Here is a 17,318-nt window from a genome sequence, read left to right as displayed (position 1 = left end):
GTTAAATCACATCAAAGGGTGTGCAGACAAATCCATCATGATTAGCCGGGAAGTACTGGAACTGGAATCGGATTTGTTTTGACTCCCGTGCGAGGGTGAAATGTGTAACCTGGCGAGATGACAAGGCAATAAAACTTTGAGGAGTTCGCTTGTGAGTTGGGAGAGTTTGTTTGCTCAGAAGGGAGCAGTGGGAAATGCTAGTCAAATATAGAAAGCTGTCTTCAGGTTATTGCTAACATACCTAATGTATCTGGTCTCTTTTATCCAGTTTCTACAAAGCCAAAGAGGAACTGTTCAAAGAGTTGAACTTTCAGGCTAGCTTGTACAGCGACCTTCCCCTCCTGGCGTCAGATCTGCCGTACTTCCCCCCTGAGGAAGACGACGAGGAGTTTGACGATGGCATACACCTTGTGGTGTGTGTCCACGGACTTGATGGTGAGGCTCTACCCTGCTGAATGCTCTGCTATAATGCAGTCCACTTCCACATTCTAGAATGTAACGTGATTCCTATTTGCATTGTAAATGTAATAAATTCAGAGTGTGTCTTACAGCCTTTAAACATTACATTGTGTTATATAATTTTGGAATACTAATTCCTTAAAGCGCACTCCAGGCCCCTACTTAAATGATTAATGGACGCGCTTTGTGTATAATTTCCTCTTCTTTCAGGAAACAGCGCAGACCTTAGGCTGGTGAAGACTTTTATTGAGCTGGGACTGCCGGGTTCCAGACTCGACTTCCTCATGTCTGAGAGGAACCAGGTACTGTATATGTTTGACGCCTTTGGGAGTGAACCTGATGTCACATGTGCAGCAGGATTTGGTGAAACTGCTCCAAGGAAAGGTGATTTGTGGAGTGCTGACGGCTGCATTTTTTTTCCTACCCCCCCTCTGCGCAGGCTGACACGTTTGCAGATTTCGACACCATGACGGACAGACTGCTGGATGAGATCATTCAGCATATCCAGCTGTACAATCTCACCATAGGCAGGATAAGGTCAGTCGTTTAACACCGTGCAGCACACGCATTACTGACAAATCTTCTTTTGACTGATTTTGACTGATGATTCCAGACGAGCCTGAACAGGGGCGGCATTTAGTTTGGTCAGCAGATGGCAGCAGAGACTGCACATTGATTCTTGCGCCATATATGACTGTCTCAGCTTATGAGAATCACTGTTTCATGATAACGTATAGACTCAAAATGCACAAAATGGATGGAGAGTACTTATCATACACTGCCAATGAGCTTCTCACTTTCATTTTCACTGTCCTCCTTTATGCGGCATGGTGTTGCCTAGTTCCTACCAAATTAAGCTATTTATCTTCCTGCTTAATTGCCCTCAATGTGCCAATTTATTTCTTTGCAAGAGCTTCTGCCCAAGTTTCTTAACTCTCTTTATTGTGACACATTCTCTAGAGAGCAAATATCACAGACAAAAGCAATGGACTGCCACAACAGCATCTGGTTCTATCCACATTACCTCTATATTTAGTTTGGTAGGAGACAGATGAGAAGGAGCTGGCATGGCGGTGAGGGATTTTGGGCAGAGCTGCAACTGTACAGTAATTAAACTAAGTGACAGACATAGTTTGATGAATTTAATATTCCCCACTGCCGGGAAGATGTGATCAATTCGTGTGCAATGTCCTCTTTGTTAGCGTCATTAAGTTGTCATTGCCTTTGAAGATGTTTAAACATTTAACAAGTTAATGAATTTTCTGCAAAGTACCAAACGTTGGAGCAAAAATTTCCAAATTACCATCCTGCTGAATCCAGTTCCTGCTTCAAGAGGATTGATTGCAGAGTGCTGTAGGTCAGCAGCGTTGGAGGCGCTGTTATATTTTCTCCAGCCGCCCCCTCAAGTTTCTCTTCCTCAGAGTTGTTTGTCTTCGGCCAACAGCTTCATCGGCCACTCTCTGGGGAACGTCATCATCCGCTCCGTGCTGACGAGGCCTCGCTTCCGCTGCTACTTGCCCAAACTCCACACTTTCCTCTCGCTGTCAGGCCCACACTTGGGAACGCTGTACAACAACAGCACGCTGGTCAGCACAGGTAAGGCTCCAGGAAGAAGCCACTTGGCAGATGCTCTGCTGAGTGGCTCTGCACACTGCTCTCCTGTTATGCTGGCGGAGCCCTCATTGTGTGCTTGTCGCCTAGGTCTGTGGTTAATGCAGAAGCTGAAGAAATCCGGCTCCTTGCTGCAGCTCACCTTCAGAGATCACGTCGACCCGCGGAAAACATTCCTCTATCTTCTGAGTCAGAAACCAGGTACGATATGAAAGTGGGCCCCATCTGAAAGAGAGGCGCTTTATTGACTGACTATTACTTGAAAAACACTGTGTTCAAATATGCATGAAAATGTTGTTGCCTTGTCTTTTTTGTCAAATTTCCGTACGTGTCAGCTCGCTAACACTCAAACCCCTGCCAGTGAGCTGTGAGAAGGCCTATGAGAGGCCTCCCCACTGTGTGAGTGGAACAAAGCAGTCGTTTGTCACACTGGCTTGAAGAAGATAAGCCTGAAAACGCCCTCCCCCCTCTAAAACTGTGGCAGGCTGACAAAATGATCCAAACCCTGTCATTGGAAACCCACCAGTGCACTCTCTTAAAAGCCAACTGACAGGAGAAGAGAGAAAAAAAAAAACACAACAGCACACAGCTTTATTGTACCAAGCCTGTCATTGTACTTTGCGTTTTACAATTAATTCACGGCTTTCCTCTGTCTTGCCCTCTTCGCGCTCTCCCTGCAGTCTCATTTACTCGTTCTTGTGCTGTGCGTCCTTGCAGGGCTACAGTTCTTCAAGAACGTGGTGTTGGTGGCGTCTCCACAGGACCGCTATGTCCCGTTCCACTCTGCCAGAATAGAGATGTGCAAAACTGCTCTCAAAGACAGAACCACAGGTCAGAAACACATCTGATAGTTACACAATGCACAAAATCCAATGACCACCGGGCCATGGCTCTGCTCTGGCCACAAAGTATTTTATACTAAAAAAAAAGCATGAATGACAAGCTCTGAATAATAAACTTGCAACATTATCTGATATGATCTCTTGAACTTTCCACCCACTCACCTGGTGTGCATGTTTACAATGTTGACAGAATGCTACAAATGCTGCATGCTACTCCTTAGCGTACTGGCTAGCAGCATTGCTAAGGTTAAGAAGCTTTTCGCTATTGGTTGATTATGCCTTCTTCCAAGGACGTGTGCTGTGTCCCATTCCTCAACAATAGACATGGTGCAACAGAGTGTGAAGTTCTCTGCTGTTTCCATATTTATAAAAAATATTGCAACATTCCACTCCTGATTCTGATGCTTACTCATCTAATCCGTTAGAGTGTCACTGCTTAACTTTTGAAACACATTCTTCTTTTCACAGATTAAAAGTTGAGATCATAAGCAGTAGAAGTCACACTTTGCTGACTTCAATGAACACTTTTTTGGTGCTACAGGCTTGATCTGTTACGACCAGCAGCTTCAAATAGCTTATAATATGAGACAACTGTCCTCTTGTACTTCTTTTCCTCTACATTTTAGTTTAATTCAACTTTACCTGTAGTGTGACCAGAAGGTATGTAACTTAATTAGAGTCTGTGCACGCTTTGATGTTCTTTTTGGGAAATTTAGCTAATGTGATTAAAACAAAAGGGTCAAGTGTTTCCAGCTCTGTTTGATCTTGAACTGGTACATCATATGAGTCGGCCGAGTTTTCGGTTCAAAACTAGTCATCAGCCTTTATTCTATTACAATGAAAAATACTGAGATGTCCAGTTGAAAAAAATATCAAGGGTTTTATTTATTATTCAATTTCTGACTTATGGGGTGCAACGATCTGGTCTAGGTGGGTGGTACATGTCTGTGTAACATTCACATGAATGAATGCCAGGTCCAAAATTTTCCCAGCGAAACGCTGAATTTTCACAAGATGGCCAATATTATATACTTATTCTGTGAGTGGTCATAATGTCACTGTACCAGCCAAGAAATAACAAGCCAAGAAATAACAAATAATAACGAACAATTGTCAGGTCAATTAGCATCATTAACTGAGTAATAGTATAATTGGCATTTCCAGCTTCAGGATTAACCCTCCATTTGAATCGTATATCTTGTTTCACATTATGCATGCAGTAGAACTCATCGCATCTTTCCTCATTTTTTTGCAACAAAGGACCTGTGTACACTGAGATGATCAACAACCTCCTACAACCAGTCGTGGAGGCTAAAGAGTGCCGGCTCATCCGCCAGAATGTGTTCCACGCCCTGCCCAACACAGCCAACACACTAATTGGCCGAGCTGCCCACATCGCCGTCTTGGACTCTGAGCTTTTCCTGGAGAAGTTCTTCTTGGTGGCAGGGCTCAACTACTTCAAATGAAGGTGCTAGTAATGCAGGCTTATGGTAATGGTCCTGAGAGTGGTTGATGGAGTCTTGATTTGAGGTCTTCACCTTCACCCTGTACAGTACATGAGCGTATGACCCCTGGTATCCAAGAGGCCAGAACTGCGTATCTCATTTGTTAGACTGGTTAGCAGCTGTCATTAAAGGCTCAGTGTATTGTGACTGTTTAAACTACTAACCCGGACTGAGTCTGATGTGTAGCCATGGAAAACAAAACATCTGACTTGGATGACAGGATGGATTGTCGATGTTTTGTTGGCCTTACGAATAACGTCTCAGCCAGAATGCTAACAGATACTAACTGTGGTCTACAGCATTTGCCTACTTTCCCTTTACAGTTGGTTTAGAGCCTTCGGTATCACTGGTTGCTTGAATTGTTCCTTAAGGGTTACACCAATGATAGTCTTACACTATCATGAAACATGGCAATAGATGTGCAGCATTTATCCCCTTGATTGTACATGAGGTGTTTTGTTGTACAAAACACAGACGTTCCTTTTTACAGAAATTGCTTTATTGGTTCAAATTATTTATTTTATATGTATAGTGTAAGTAGTCCATCTAAATGTGAACTTCTGTGTGTTGTTTTCTTCAACTATATCAAATGAAAAGCTTAGTGTTATACAACGCAGGCAGAAGTGTTACCCATGTAGCCTATTATTCAGCAGTCTGCTTGTCCCTTACATTTACTTGTGTTTAAATGTACATCATACCAGACAAACACAGAGGCCCTGATTATTTAAGTATTAAGCTACAGCAAAAGTAATCAAGGAATTTGTAGTCGGCTAAACCCCATCCTCCTAGGTACTAAAGCCGCCACTGTCAAGCTTCAGGCCTCATAACACGTATGCAAATTTGTGATGATGAACTATTGAACTTACAGAACTATGGGTTCTCATTTCTGGCAGGCATATTTCATTTCTTTATTTATTTCATTTGTAGCTCACTAGAATCAATTATTTCCTGCATGCCTTAGCCTGGCATTGCTAACCTCAGTTGTTATCATGATATGAGTCTGTTAACACACCATTTCAACGGACAAAGAAAAACAAGACCTCTCCATGCAATTGGATAGTCCTACAACCAATCAGAGCGCCAACCTCACTGTGCTCAAGTGAGGCGCATGACTATGTTGGTGTTAATTCAAAGTCCATCTCCACATAAAGTATGTCCAAACTATCTGATTGGCCTGGAATATCTTTCCTGAAAGATAATCAGTTTCCAGTGGAGAGTCTCCAGACAGGGTTGTACTCGAGGCTATGCATGTCTTGGTTAAAATGTTGCCTCTTACTTTATTATATTACATTACGGTAAATGTAGCTAACCAAATGAGATTTTTCTGTTTTCAAGTAGCTTTCACATTACGTAATACCATCATCTGACATGTTGGTTGGGTGTAAACTTAAACACCTTCTCCAACTAGCTTCATACAAAATACATAAGGTAGTACTACTGGATGTTTTTTAACCACAGACAAAATGTTTCCTAATTTGGTATGGAAATCTTCCTTGTACTTGGCATTTGGCCTGTTAGCAGGACATGCTAATAGTTGCAGCTAATGGCTGGGCTTCCAACACTGGTCAATGATTGGCAAATTCGTATATGGAGGAGGGGTTTAGTAAATACAATTAATGGACATTTAAGCAACAAATTTAAAGATTACAACAAAAACCATACAGCAGATCTAGTGTGCATATAATGTGTAAAAGAACCATGTTATCTCTATGTTGACTACACAATCTTGTGGTGTGATGGCATCACTTTTTGTTAATGAGCAATTTAACATTCCTGATTAAAGTGCTCTTTTGCATTTGAAATGGTGTAAATCAGGGTGTTGTCAACCCACTGCCCAGCTACTCCATGTCTATCTAATAATTGTGATGCAAGATGACAGCAGGTCTTGTGTTCCTCAACATGTACGATGCCATATTTTGAACATCTCATCAGCTCAATCAGAATTTTATTTTATTTTTTTTCTCTACATTGATCGCACGCAAAGTGTCGTTGTCAAGCATCCTGGTGAGGAAACTTTCCTCATCACTATGCTGTCATCAGACGATGTTTACATATTCTGACGTTAGAGAACTGTTATCATAGACGTCTCATATCCAGCAGTGGTTGTGCATCTGCTGCATATGTAGTTATGTACATACAGAGAGCTATATTTTAACCTTTGCACTGGTTTGATGGCAAGTGCACTTTACTGACAACCTTGAATCAACCTCCACGAGCTTTACAGAGCACAAACAGCTATTTGTTAAAACATGCACTGCTTTTTTTTTTTTTTTTTAGATCTGAAGGTCGCGTCCTGCATTCGTTGTATAAACTACCCTCGGCTGTCCGTCTCGGCTATTCAAGCATTGTGTCGTCTTCAGAGTGTGCTGTCTCGGGGAACAACCGATGACACCGCAAAGTGCTCTTTTTCCGTGTTGGTGCGGTGCCGCGCGGTAAGCAGAGTGTCACCGTGATTGACTCTAATCAAATGGGCTCCTTTAGGATGCTAGGATCTTTCTCGAAATGCCACCAAACAAAGCTGCGTAAGCAATCTACAGGAGCTGCCACGCACCATGCATCATTTTTCAACACCCCACCCCTCCCGCACACACACAAACACACATACTGTGTATGGATGGGTTTTAGCTAGTATGCTTTATTCTTTTTTTTTGTGTGTGTGTGTGTGCTTAGGGCCATGTGTGTGTACCCGCAGGGTCAGCAGGAATCAATGGAAGAAAACAAATATGTGAGAGGTATTGAGACTGACCCCCTCAAGGGCAAATACAGGTGTGAAAGTGTTTCATGAGATGAATGGCCAGCCTGGAAAAGACTACTATTTACACCACCCTGAGGTCTGTTCATGTAGAGAATTTTTTTTTTTTTTTTTTTTTTTTTGTTTTCTATGACAAAACTTGTCCCTAAATGTGTTAACTGTACATTAATGCTGCTGCCATAGCTGAGAGTGAATTCAGAAGTGATCCATAAACCCCATAGATCCGTACGAGTGCTGTCAACGTTCAAAAACTAGCTGACTTGAACCTTTTTGTATTTGATTGCCCTTTACTGAGAGTCCTGTGCAGAATAGGTGTGTGAGTGGGGGGGTTGTGTGATATATGTGTGCGCTAGAACATGTGTTATTGTCAACCACTCATTGCTGGATCATCCTTAAGTGTTTGAACTGAATGTAAGAAAAAAAAAAACAACAACAAAAAAACAAAAACAGTTTGACGTCACTGTGAGGATGTATTTATTTTCATTCTGCAGTTCTTTCTTTTGCTGAATGTAACAGTAAAGTACAATAAATACTACTTCATCCGTGCCAATACTACTAATATTTTTCTATGTTGCTGACTGTACTGTATGTATTCCTTAGTAGCTTGTGTTCTATGTAAAAATATAAATACAAGTATACAAAATATACATATATATATATATATATACAAATAGTATAGTATTATTATAACAGATATGTGAGAATAAAAATACATCTTTTGCATAATTTTTTTGTTTCTCGTGTTTCTTGAGCCTCTCGTTTCCTTCGTTATACGCTTACAGGAACATTTTTTGTGGCCACTTTTCAGATTAGCAGCGCCATCTCACTTTCTAATATCAGTGTAATGACATTAGACATGACTTATTGTGTCAGCTAAGCAAGATGCAAAATCCATTTTTACTCTATTAACACTTTATTGGATAGAATATACAGCAGGGGTCTTCAGGCCAAGGACCCCCAAACTGATACAGAGAAATACATATAAAAATCTAATGTCTAATCAAGATTTTGCGACCCTACTGTAGTACCTTTGTGGACCCCCTCAGGGTCGCGGACCCCCTGTTGAAGACGTATGATATACAGCAGGGGTCTTCAACGTTTTTCAGGCCAAGGACCACCAAATTGATGTAGAGATTAAGTGGGGACCCCCTACCTACTATATTTGTTTTATATTAAACTCGCATTCAATATTAAGCTATCACTTATCCCTTTATTAAAGGGAGTGAGCTCCCCCTTGTGGTGGTCGAAGGTGCACCACGGACAGAAGGCACCACTCTACGGGACAATTGAGTTCACCTTAACGTGAACTGAAGAGGTGTTTGCTTGATTATCTTCTTGTTCGTGAGGCCCAATTTAAAGACAGATTAAACTTGATTATTGTTTGACATGAGTTTTTTTTTTATCACTAATTTGTGAGAAAAAAACACATGATTTCACTTTGCAGGGTTAGGTTATCACAGACATTGCCATGAATTAGGCAAATTCAAAAGTCTGCAGATGCAGCAGAAATGGAGACATCATTTGTCCATTTTGGGCTCTGTTTTTTAGGCTGACAGGGTTAGAATCTCAAGGCTGATTTTTTGTGAATTCTGAGCATTTTTGTAAGGTAAACACATGAGTTAATGGTAACTCTTTATTCTGATGTCTGATGAGAACATTAACTAAAACTCCTCACCCAATTTTTAAATGAACTGCATACTTGTTTACTGACCATCTTCTTTTCTGTTCTCCAATGAATCGACCAAAGGGATGAAGAAATGAACTGATTTCAAAAGTGGAACCGTTCAAGTGTATGGTTTCATCATGTCCTCCTTGAAAAGCAAGTGTGAATACACTCATGTAGCACTTAGACGGAACCCCATATTAACACTGGACAGGATCTACATTTGCTTTCTCAACAGGCTCAGTCGTTGGTGTCAGGGATTCCACTCTATGTTGTATGACAGCATATATAGCTTATAAATTATGGAGTTCTGATTTTTTTTTCTTATTATTATAAAGAGCGTTGCTTGCCCTGCATCAAGTCCTTCAGTGGATGACTCAGACAAATTCTACTTGTGATTTTAGTCCAGACTCACTATGCTATTATGAGCAGTCAATTGGCCCTATTAGACAGAGCAGATTACTTTGTTATTTTCCAGATACTGTCATGCGATTGGTGAAGCGCAACTAGGGAGCAAACGTGTGTCTATGTAGTTAAAGGGTTAAAAAGCAGACCATATGCTTTTTTACAATGAAAACATGTTCAGTGTGGACATGGCCTTAGATTCAGAATAAGAACACTGAAGTCATTGTCTTGGGATAAAGTTTGACTTTTGTCTCACGGCGGCATGTTAAATGCTAAACTGTGGTCATAAAGGGCAATGAAACATTAAGACCATGACTGATTGGTATCAATGGGCCAAAGAAGTGGAGGCCAAGAAAACTTTTCTCACACCATTAAGTCGCTGGCAGCAGCCTGGAGTGCTGACACAAGGCAGGTTGGGTCCTTGGTTTCAGGCTGCAGATGCCAAGTTGTGACCTAACATCTGCACTCTCAGCAGCAACAAAGACTACTTCTGTCCAGTCTGGGCTGGTTTTGACCGGAAGGAATGGGACCTCAAGGCTGTCGTGAATTCTAAACAATCCAACACCTAGGAAATGTTTTAAAGAGTGGCAGTCTGAGTTGTCCCTCTGTCAAGTGTCTGACCATTCACCTCTGACTATCTACAAGGCATCTAACATGGTTTGTGTTGTTCACAGTGTCATGAATCAGCTCTAGAGACTGCTGAGGAATGTCCCTGAAGATTTATGGTTTCAGAAACTTCAAACTATCTTCCATCAATAATCATGCCACGGTCAAGTCACAGAGGAATGTTTGTATTGCAGCATGGTAGACATGTGATTGATGCATAATTAAGCAGGTGTACATGTTCCTAATAAAGTTCTTGCTAAGTATATATGTGGCTTTTTGCCTATGTAGGGCCCTATGCCTGGACACTGGCACATAGGGTATAGGTGTCTCCAAGCGATGCTTGGTCCATTACGCAGATTTGTGGCCGTTTCCTGTCTCAGTCCACAGGGGCCAATTTGTCACGGCCTTTAACTTCTGTCTGTGTATATTCTATTAACAAGCCCTGTTGAGGGACAACAATGACTCGCCATTTGTATTGTCCGTCAGTGACAGACGCAGTAAACGAATCATAGCAGCAATCCCCCACTGACGCCCCATTTCAACTGCATCAATATATGACTTCCAGGTTTGGGATACTCCAGAGCTATAAATCCAGGCCCACTCCAATCTATACTCAATTTGATTTCAAGGTGTTCTCTCTCATTCCACTGCCCATTTGTCAGCGCATGTTGAGCTCATGATCCAATGGAGGCTCGTTGGAGTCCCTCTGCTTGCTTTATTCCCCTCTTTCTTCCCTTCCCTCAAATCAATAGAGCTCATTTTTCCACCCTGACCCTAAAGACATCAGTCTGTCGGCGAAAACTGATGATGGAACCACGCTCCCACGTAGTAATGCATTTCATTTGCTGCAAGTTAACAGCAATTGGTTGGTCACATTCACTTATCATCAAATGCAATAAAATCACAGCACAGGAAAAAAAAAAGGGGCGCTCTTGTTTACAGCTTGGCTCTCGCGCAAACGCATCCCCTCTGAGACCCATCTTATTCTGCATGTGTCGCTCCTCCTCAACCATAAAGCAGAGGAAAAATGATTTTGTCATTAAATCCATCACTCGGAGTTGATTGAAGCGGTGTTCATTCCATTGTTTGCCTTGTGGAGGAGGGAAACCATTTGTCCCAGAGTGATACTTTGGGCAGGCATCGTCAATAAGCAGGCCGCCAGTGGGAGTAATTATTGCTGCATGGAACTGTCGGTGCTGGAAGGTAATAAGATCTCACATGGTCTCATTATCTCCCATGACACTGATGAGCAGGATTTCACACCTAAATATCAGGAAGACAAAGCAGCACAAATGTGGCAGAGCTGGACTTTCAGTGCCACTGTGAGTGATGTCTTTCTATCCATCATGTTCGGAAAATTGCACAAGCTGCTGAAGAGGAAACCAAATCGCTGCAGATTTTCTTGCATAGTCATGTTTGTTTGGGGGCAATGATTTCTTTGAAATAATGTTCCAGCTGAGAACAATAACACCCTGGCAGCGTAAAGTGCACACTTCCGAACTCAAGTGTAGTGTATTATTACGAGCAGCAGACGGTGAAAGGGACTTCTTTTTATTTAAGGTACTGCTCCAAAACACAAGCTGACCATAATTAAGGATGACAGGGCTTTTTGGTTTGCAATTTCTGTCTTGCATTCTGACATCCCATCTGACTAATACATATGATGGTAGTTCAGTACATTTTTGCTACAGCAGAGGAATGGAAGGACATATTTTTGCCATTCATTATAAAGATAAAAGCACTTGAAGGGTCTTGTTATGTATATATATATATACACACATATATATGTATATATAAATAACAATGCCACTATTTTTTGTGTAGCGATTTGTGTAGTGATCAAATGTTACATAGTGCAAGAAAACAAGCATATGTAGAAAGTAAAAAAAAAAAAAAAAGACATGCAGCATTTTCACAATTATGTGAACTCCACCTGTTAAAGCCAGCTTCACAAAACCAGCTTGGGCCAGTGGCACAATGGATAACGCGTCTGACTACGGATCAGAAGATTCTAGGTTCGACTCCTGGCTGGCTTGGCCTTTTTAGGAGGCGCTGTGGAGTAGTGGTTAGAGGTCCCATACAGTGTGAACAAATGGACGGGTCAAACAGCAGGAACAAATTTCCCACAATTAAGGACAATTAAGGGTTACAATCTTCCCTGAGCTGGCCCGGTCCAAGCAGAGATGTGAAAGGAAAGGTCTTGGATTATGCAGGAAGGCTAATTAACCCATGGAGTCTGAATAAATATCCCGCAATGCAATGCAGTAGAGACAAGGTAAACAGTCTGCTATTTACATAGATTATTGTATCTATTGGTGGTGTGCAATACTGCTTAATTTGGTTAATACCGGATCAATATCAAGTAAGTACAGAGCTATTAATGCTGATACTGATATAGATATCGATACTTTTTAATATTTAAGGCAGAGGCATCATCAATCTGAATCAATCTAAATGTGAATGAATTTTCGTGACCTTTAAGCCGCGATAATTCATTTCTTTCTCACGTGTTCAAAATGATCACTTCACAACAAATATAAAAAAAAAATTACAACTAATTACTTTTTCAAGTAGCATGTAGCATGCAATATAACAAGCCTCCTCCTCTCTCTGTTTCTGTAGCTCTGTGTTTTCTCTGGCATGATTTGTTATATGATCATTCAAGTTTCTTGTGGTGTCTTACAGCCTTTTTACAAATACTCCAACTTGCTGTTGTTTCATTTTCAGCCGGGAAATATATTGGCCTGCTCTGCTGTGTGACAGCAGCAGCATTTAGACAAACACAGTCAGGTCGCCTCAAAAATGAGCCGCTGTAGTCTTACAAGAGAGATACTGAAAGTCTCATTACATTGGTATCAACCAATATCGCTACAGACGCTGATATCGATATTAATGATATTTGGATCGATCCGTTCACCACTACCTATTAGTGTTTTGCAGTCGCGATGACACATCTCCCCATTTATTCACTGATCACACATCAGAGCCGAGCACTAGGTGCAACTCAGGGGTAGGCAATAAATAAATAAAATATTATAATGACAGCAATAATAGTACATTTAATTTATAAAGCAATTTTAGCCCTGCTACAGAGTACAGTAAAAAAAAAAAAAAGAAACAGAATACACAATAAAAACACTAGGATTGAACCCCTTACCCAGTTTATGGACAACCCACTCTACCTACTGTGAGACCATACAACCGCCTTGCATCCAACAGAGAAGAAGACTATCAGGAAGTAACCTCACAATCCAGTGATGAGTTAAAACACTGAAAAACTCAACCAAGAACTTTGGCATAAAAGCGAAAAATGAGTGAATGACAGTGGCCATCTGGCCATTGTCTGCATGCAGCCTTATGTTCTGTTGATGACTAAAATTCCATTTGTCGCTCCCTCTTCCTTTCACTTAGATAAGTTCCTGGTTGAGTTGACCTCTAAAAAAGCAAAATATCAAGATGCCTATTGCCATTATACATCTGCGTTTACAGGTAACAGCCCAGCGGGAATGAACATTTTCTACTTTTACTCACTGTACTTGTACTCTACATGCTGTAATTTTGCGCTTTATCAAACGGCTCCCTCTGCTTGCTGTAAAAGATTGGATGCCATCATGCCGCTGACAGAATTTTTAAAAAAAAAAACAGAAAAGAAAAAAAGAAACCTCTTCTGTACCCGCTGCAGCTCCAGCCTTTTATAGAGCCGAGGACGTGCGTCTCCTTAAAGTGACCATTTCATGTGCCACTGACAGGCCTGTGTTTACTCTACAATTAGTGTCTAGGAAATCTAGCAGAGATGTTTTTTTTTTCTTTTTCCGCTGAGAAATAAAATTTCAAGAGGGCTTATAATTGCCAGAGACCTTTCTGTCAACTCAAGAAAAGGCCTGTCATCTACCGATCATTTATAGCCGCTCCTTCAACGCTTTTCTAACTTAATTGCTTAAGAATTAGCCATGGATCGTGACCTTATGTATATATACTGTACTATATTTAAAGGCAGTCTCCAGTCTTTGTGGTTACTTTCTGTCATGGCGCTTCTGTCCAGTAGATGGTGCTACCACTCTCTGTCCTCACCTGTAATGACACACTGAACAGTTATTAAAAGGCCCAGCGATGAAGCCATTTTGTCAGTAACATGAAACGAAAAAAAAAAAAAAAAAAATCTACATAAAGTCCTTTAAGTTGTGATAGACAGTCTTATGCAGTTCCAGGGCTGGTGCAAGCCTATAGGTCAGACACATCTCTTATCAGCAGAGCTATGGGCAATGGTATTGATCCAGAGACATTTACTGTAGCGTCTGCACAACGTGTCAAGATGTCTCTACCCTCCAAGTGGTTAAAGAGCGAGCAAAAATATATATATATATTTTTTTTAAATCAGATTTTTATCTCAGTGAGAGACCATTCCCTCCACCGTTCCTCAAGGTGAGCAACCTTTGCTGGTGTTGGATAATAGCGAGTCAAATTCCAAAAGTGATTCTGACAACACCCGGCAATTTGTAGGGTATTGCTGGTGAACGAGCTCCACCGGTCACATCCATATCATTTCTTGGCTAGGGTGGGACGAAACTGTAGAGGTCAGTGAATCTTGAAACTAGATACATCTGTGGGGGATGATAGGCTGTCAGGAGAGAGCGGGGGAGATGGTAAGTGGAAGAGAGAGAGAGAAAAAAGGCATGGCATTAAAGAGAGAGTTGAACATTTGACAAAGTAAAATATTTGTGCTTTTTATTTCAACAGCAACACCAGAGGGTTTACATAAATTTAAGATTAGGGAACAGGTGATGGATGCGACTGAAGGCGCTTTTATAGTGCTGTGGGAACTAGGCACAGCAGCCTTTGCACGTAGTCACACGCGTATACTTGTATACTCCAAAATAATCAATTCAAAAATTGCGGAAATGGAGAAGGAGCTGGAAATACTAACCATGCTACTAACGAGTGGACCAATCACAGCTCTGGAGCTTGGGGAGGTGGACGTCAGCTACGGCACTAGGCTCTGCGTAGTGTCTGCATTAACGCCATAGACTATGCGTCGACTTAACTCAGAAACCTAAGTGTAAGTTCTAAGGAGGATTGTAATTAAGTGAGTAAAGGTAGTTAGCAATATTGATCCTTATTCAAGATGAAAAAGTAGACCATAAGTAGCAAGACGTAAGGAGGACAGAAGGCAAGAGATCTAGAGCCAACTCATATTTTGTTACCTGAAAGAATTACCAGGAGACCTGTGTCTGAAGAAAAAAAGAGAGGATGCAGCAGTTGTATATGGCATAATTATCTCAGATTATGGCGGTGGGCGGCCCGGTAATGGCCCTGTCACACACAACAAAAAGGTTTGGGGTTCCAATACGTCTTGAGTCGTTCTGTGTGGAGTCTGCAGTGTTGTGCCTGCGTGGGTTTCCTCTGGGTGTTCCATCTTTCCCTCCGAAGTCCAAATTCGCTTTGCGTGTATGTGTGAATGATTGTTTGTTTCTCTGAATTGAGAAACAATCTGGGAGGCAGACGCTGTAACCTACGCTCGTAGCGGGTGCGAGCCATTTATACATTTATACGGGCACTTGTCAGTCTGTCTCGCTCTGTAAAAATGCCACCCAAACGCTAGTCGAAGTCCTACAAAGGTTAACCTTTCCTCAATGTGCTCCATCTTTATTAATCCTTTATTTTTATTCCTAATTAAAGCGGAAACATATTACCAGGCAGACCAATTTCAGCTCCTGCAGTCTGCGTCGCTGTGACGTGTGGTTACATTTCCGTAAATGCAAATTGACGCAGAAGTATAAATGCTGCATTAGCCCCATGGACTGATGGATGGACTGGCCCCCTACGACAAGGGGAGTATATTCAGGACAGGCAAAATAATCAAGTGTTAGGGAGCTCTGAAAATGACAAGCAAAAGGGTTCACAGATACCAGTTGATGTACACTGTCTGGCCAAAAAAAAGTCGCCACCTGGATTTAACTAAGCAAATAGGTACGAGCCTCCTATTGGATAATTACTGCATGGGCAATTATCTTTCAGCTGGCAATAAGTTATTTAACCCCAACTGATGTAATGTGTAGTTTCTCATTTCTTAAACGACCAGCTCTACATCCCGTGGTCATGGAAAAGATGCTAGTCTGTTTGAGAAAGGCCAAATCACTGGCATGCATCAAACAGAGAAAACTTAGGATCTAAGGAGACTGAAGCAGAAACAACTAAAAATGAGTTAAGAACTGTTCGACGGCACTCTAATGAAATATTTTTGCCAGTGACTTTTTTTGTAGCCAGGCAGTGTATTTTGCAGTGACAACTATAAACTCCCTAAACCTTTAAAGACCCAACAGTGTATTGTCACTACTCCAGAACCTCCCCCTTTATATCCTATGACAAATTTAGAAAGTTTGGACTTAGGGGATAGTACACAACCGTCTTTGACAGGGGAAAAAGGACCTAGGATCACCACTGCTTGTGACCCTAGACCAGAGAAGCAGTGATAAGAGACTGGACAGATGGTGGTGGTAAGGATGTTGGTCTGAATCCATGCAGGGTCTTATAGGTTAAAGGAGAAACTTTAAATCGAGGAATATTAGAATATTGTCTTATTCTAAGATACTTCTCTAAACTTCTGGCAGCACATCATGGAAGATCAGGGATACGGGTATCACAATATTCAAGCCCAAAAGATACAAATGTTTTCATGTGAAGATTTAATATGTAGAAGTTTATTTATTTTCAATCATATTACTCAGAATCTAAAATTCCTTGAGGTTTTTAATGGCTTAACTTTTAAAAAATAATACTACTTTAATACTAACATAAACAGCTCTGACGCATGACGTCATCTAAAATTACGGTTTTGGAAATATGTATTTGAAAAGTGTATACAGTGGAGATGATGGGTACCAAGTTAGCTTGGAAAATGAAAAACAGCAAAAAAAAAAAAAAAAATGCAAATAGAATGCAAAGTTTTATTTTTCACCTTTATCGTTTTATTCCAGTAGTTAACCTAGCCGTTTCCCTTGGCCTCAAGTCTTTATGCTAAGCTAGGCAAAACACAGACAAACTACTCGTTTTTACTGATCGCATGAATAATTTCACAAAGCCCGTACGGCAGCACTAGGCATGTAGCATGTAATATATTGTAAAGCTGGCACTGCATGTCTGTTCGGTGACAGGATTTTCATGGATCATTTTACCCTTCGCTTCATCAATGTAATATGTTGACTCTGTAATGTCAATATCATCAGAACGTGACCTTCACGTTTACCCACTAAGGCTTCCTGCATTCTTAATGACATACAGCACCGCTACTGTATCTCCGTCAAAGCCTTAGGGGCGAGGAACAAGCGAGTCTTGAGGGAAAATGAAAGCTTGTTTGCTTAATTGGTATGAAATCTAATATACATTTGGTTCAACAAAAGCAGCTAAACTGAGGAGGAACTCACGTTTTTACTAATGTGAGGGTGTGCAAATGAAGTCTCTGAAAAGTATTCAGGATG

The 17,318-nt window shown here is 41.2% G+C and overlaps 1 protein-coding gene across 2 annotated transcripts in view; it reads left to right on the top strand.

The window, feature by feature from the left end:
- Positions 1-7,895, top strand: part of fam135b (family with sequence similarity 135 member B) — a 48,719-nt gene extending 40,824 nt beyond the window's left edge. The window contains exons 14-21 of one of the 2 annotated variants that reach the window (XM_047605540.1): positions 269-435; positions 670-761; positions 899-996; positions 1,904-2,055; positions 2,161-2,271; positions 2,788-2,901; positions 4,173-4,380; positions 6,695-7,895. In XM_047605540.1, the coding sequence (XP_047461496.1) occupies positions 269-435; positions 670-761; positions 899-996; positions 1,904-2,055; positions 2,161-2,271; positions 2,788-2,901; positions 4,173-4,378 (940 nt within the window). In that variant the 3' untranslated portion in view covers positions 4,379-4,380; positions 6,695-7,895. Of the gene's footprint in view, positions 1-268; positions 436-669; positions 762-898; positions 997-1,903; positions 2,056-2,160; positions 2,272-2,787; positions 2,902-4,172 lie in introns of both variants that reach the window. The other variant, XM_047605541.1, reaches the window with a different exon arrangement.
- The last annotated feature ends 9,423 nt before the right edge of the window (positions 7,896-17,318 follow it).

This window comes from Mugil cephalus, chromosome 14 (genome assembly GCF_022458985.1).
Source record: "Mugil cephalus isolate CIBA_MC_2020 chromosome 14, CIBA_Mcephalus_1.1, whole genome shotgun sequence".
Lineage (NCBI taxonomy): Eukaryota > Metazoa > Chordata > Actinopteri > Mugiliformes > Mugilidae > Mugil > Mugil cephalus.
This window is presented reverse-complemented; position numbering and strand designations above follow the sequence as displayed.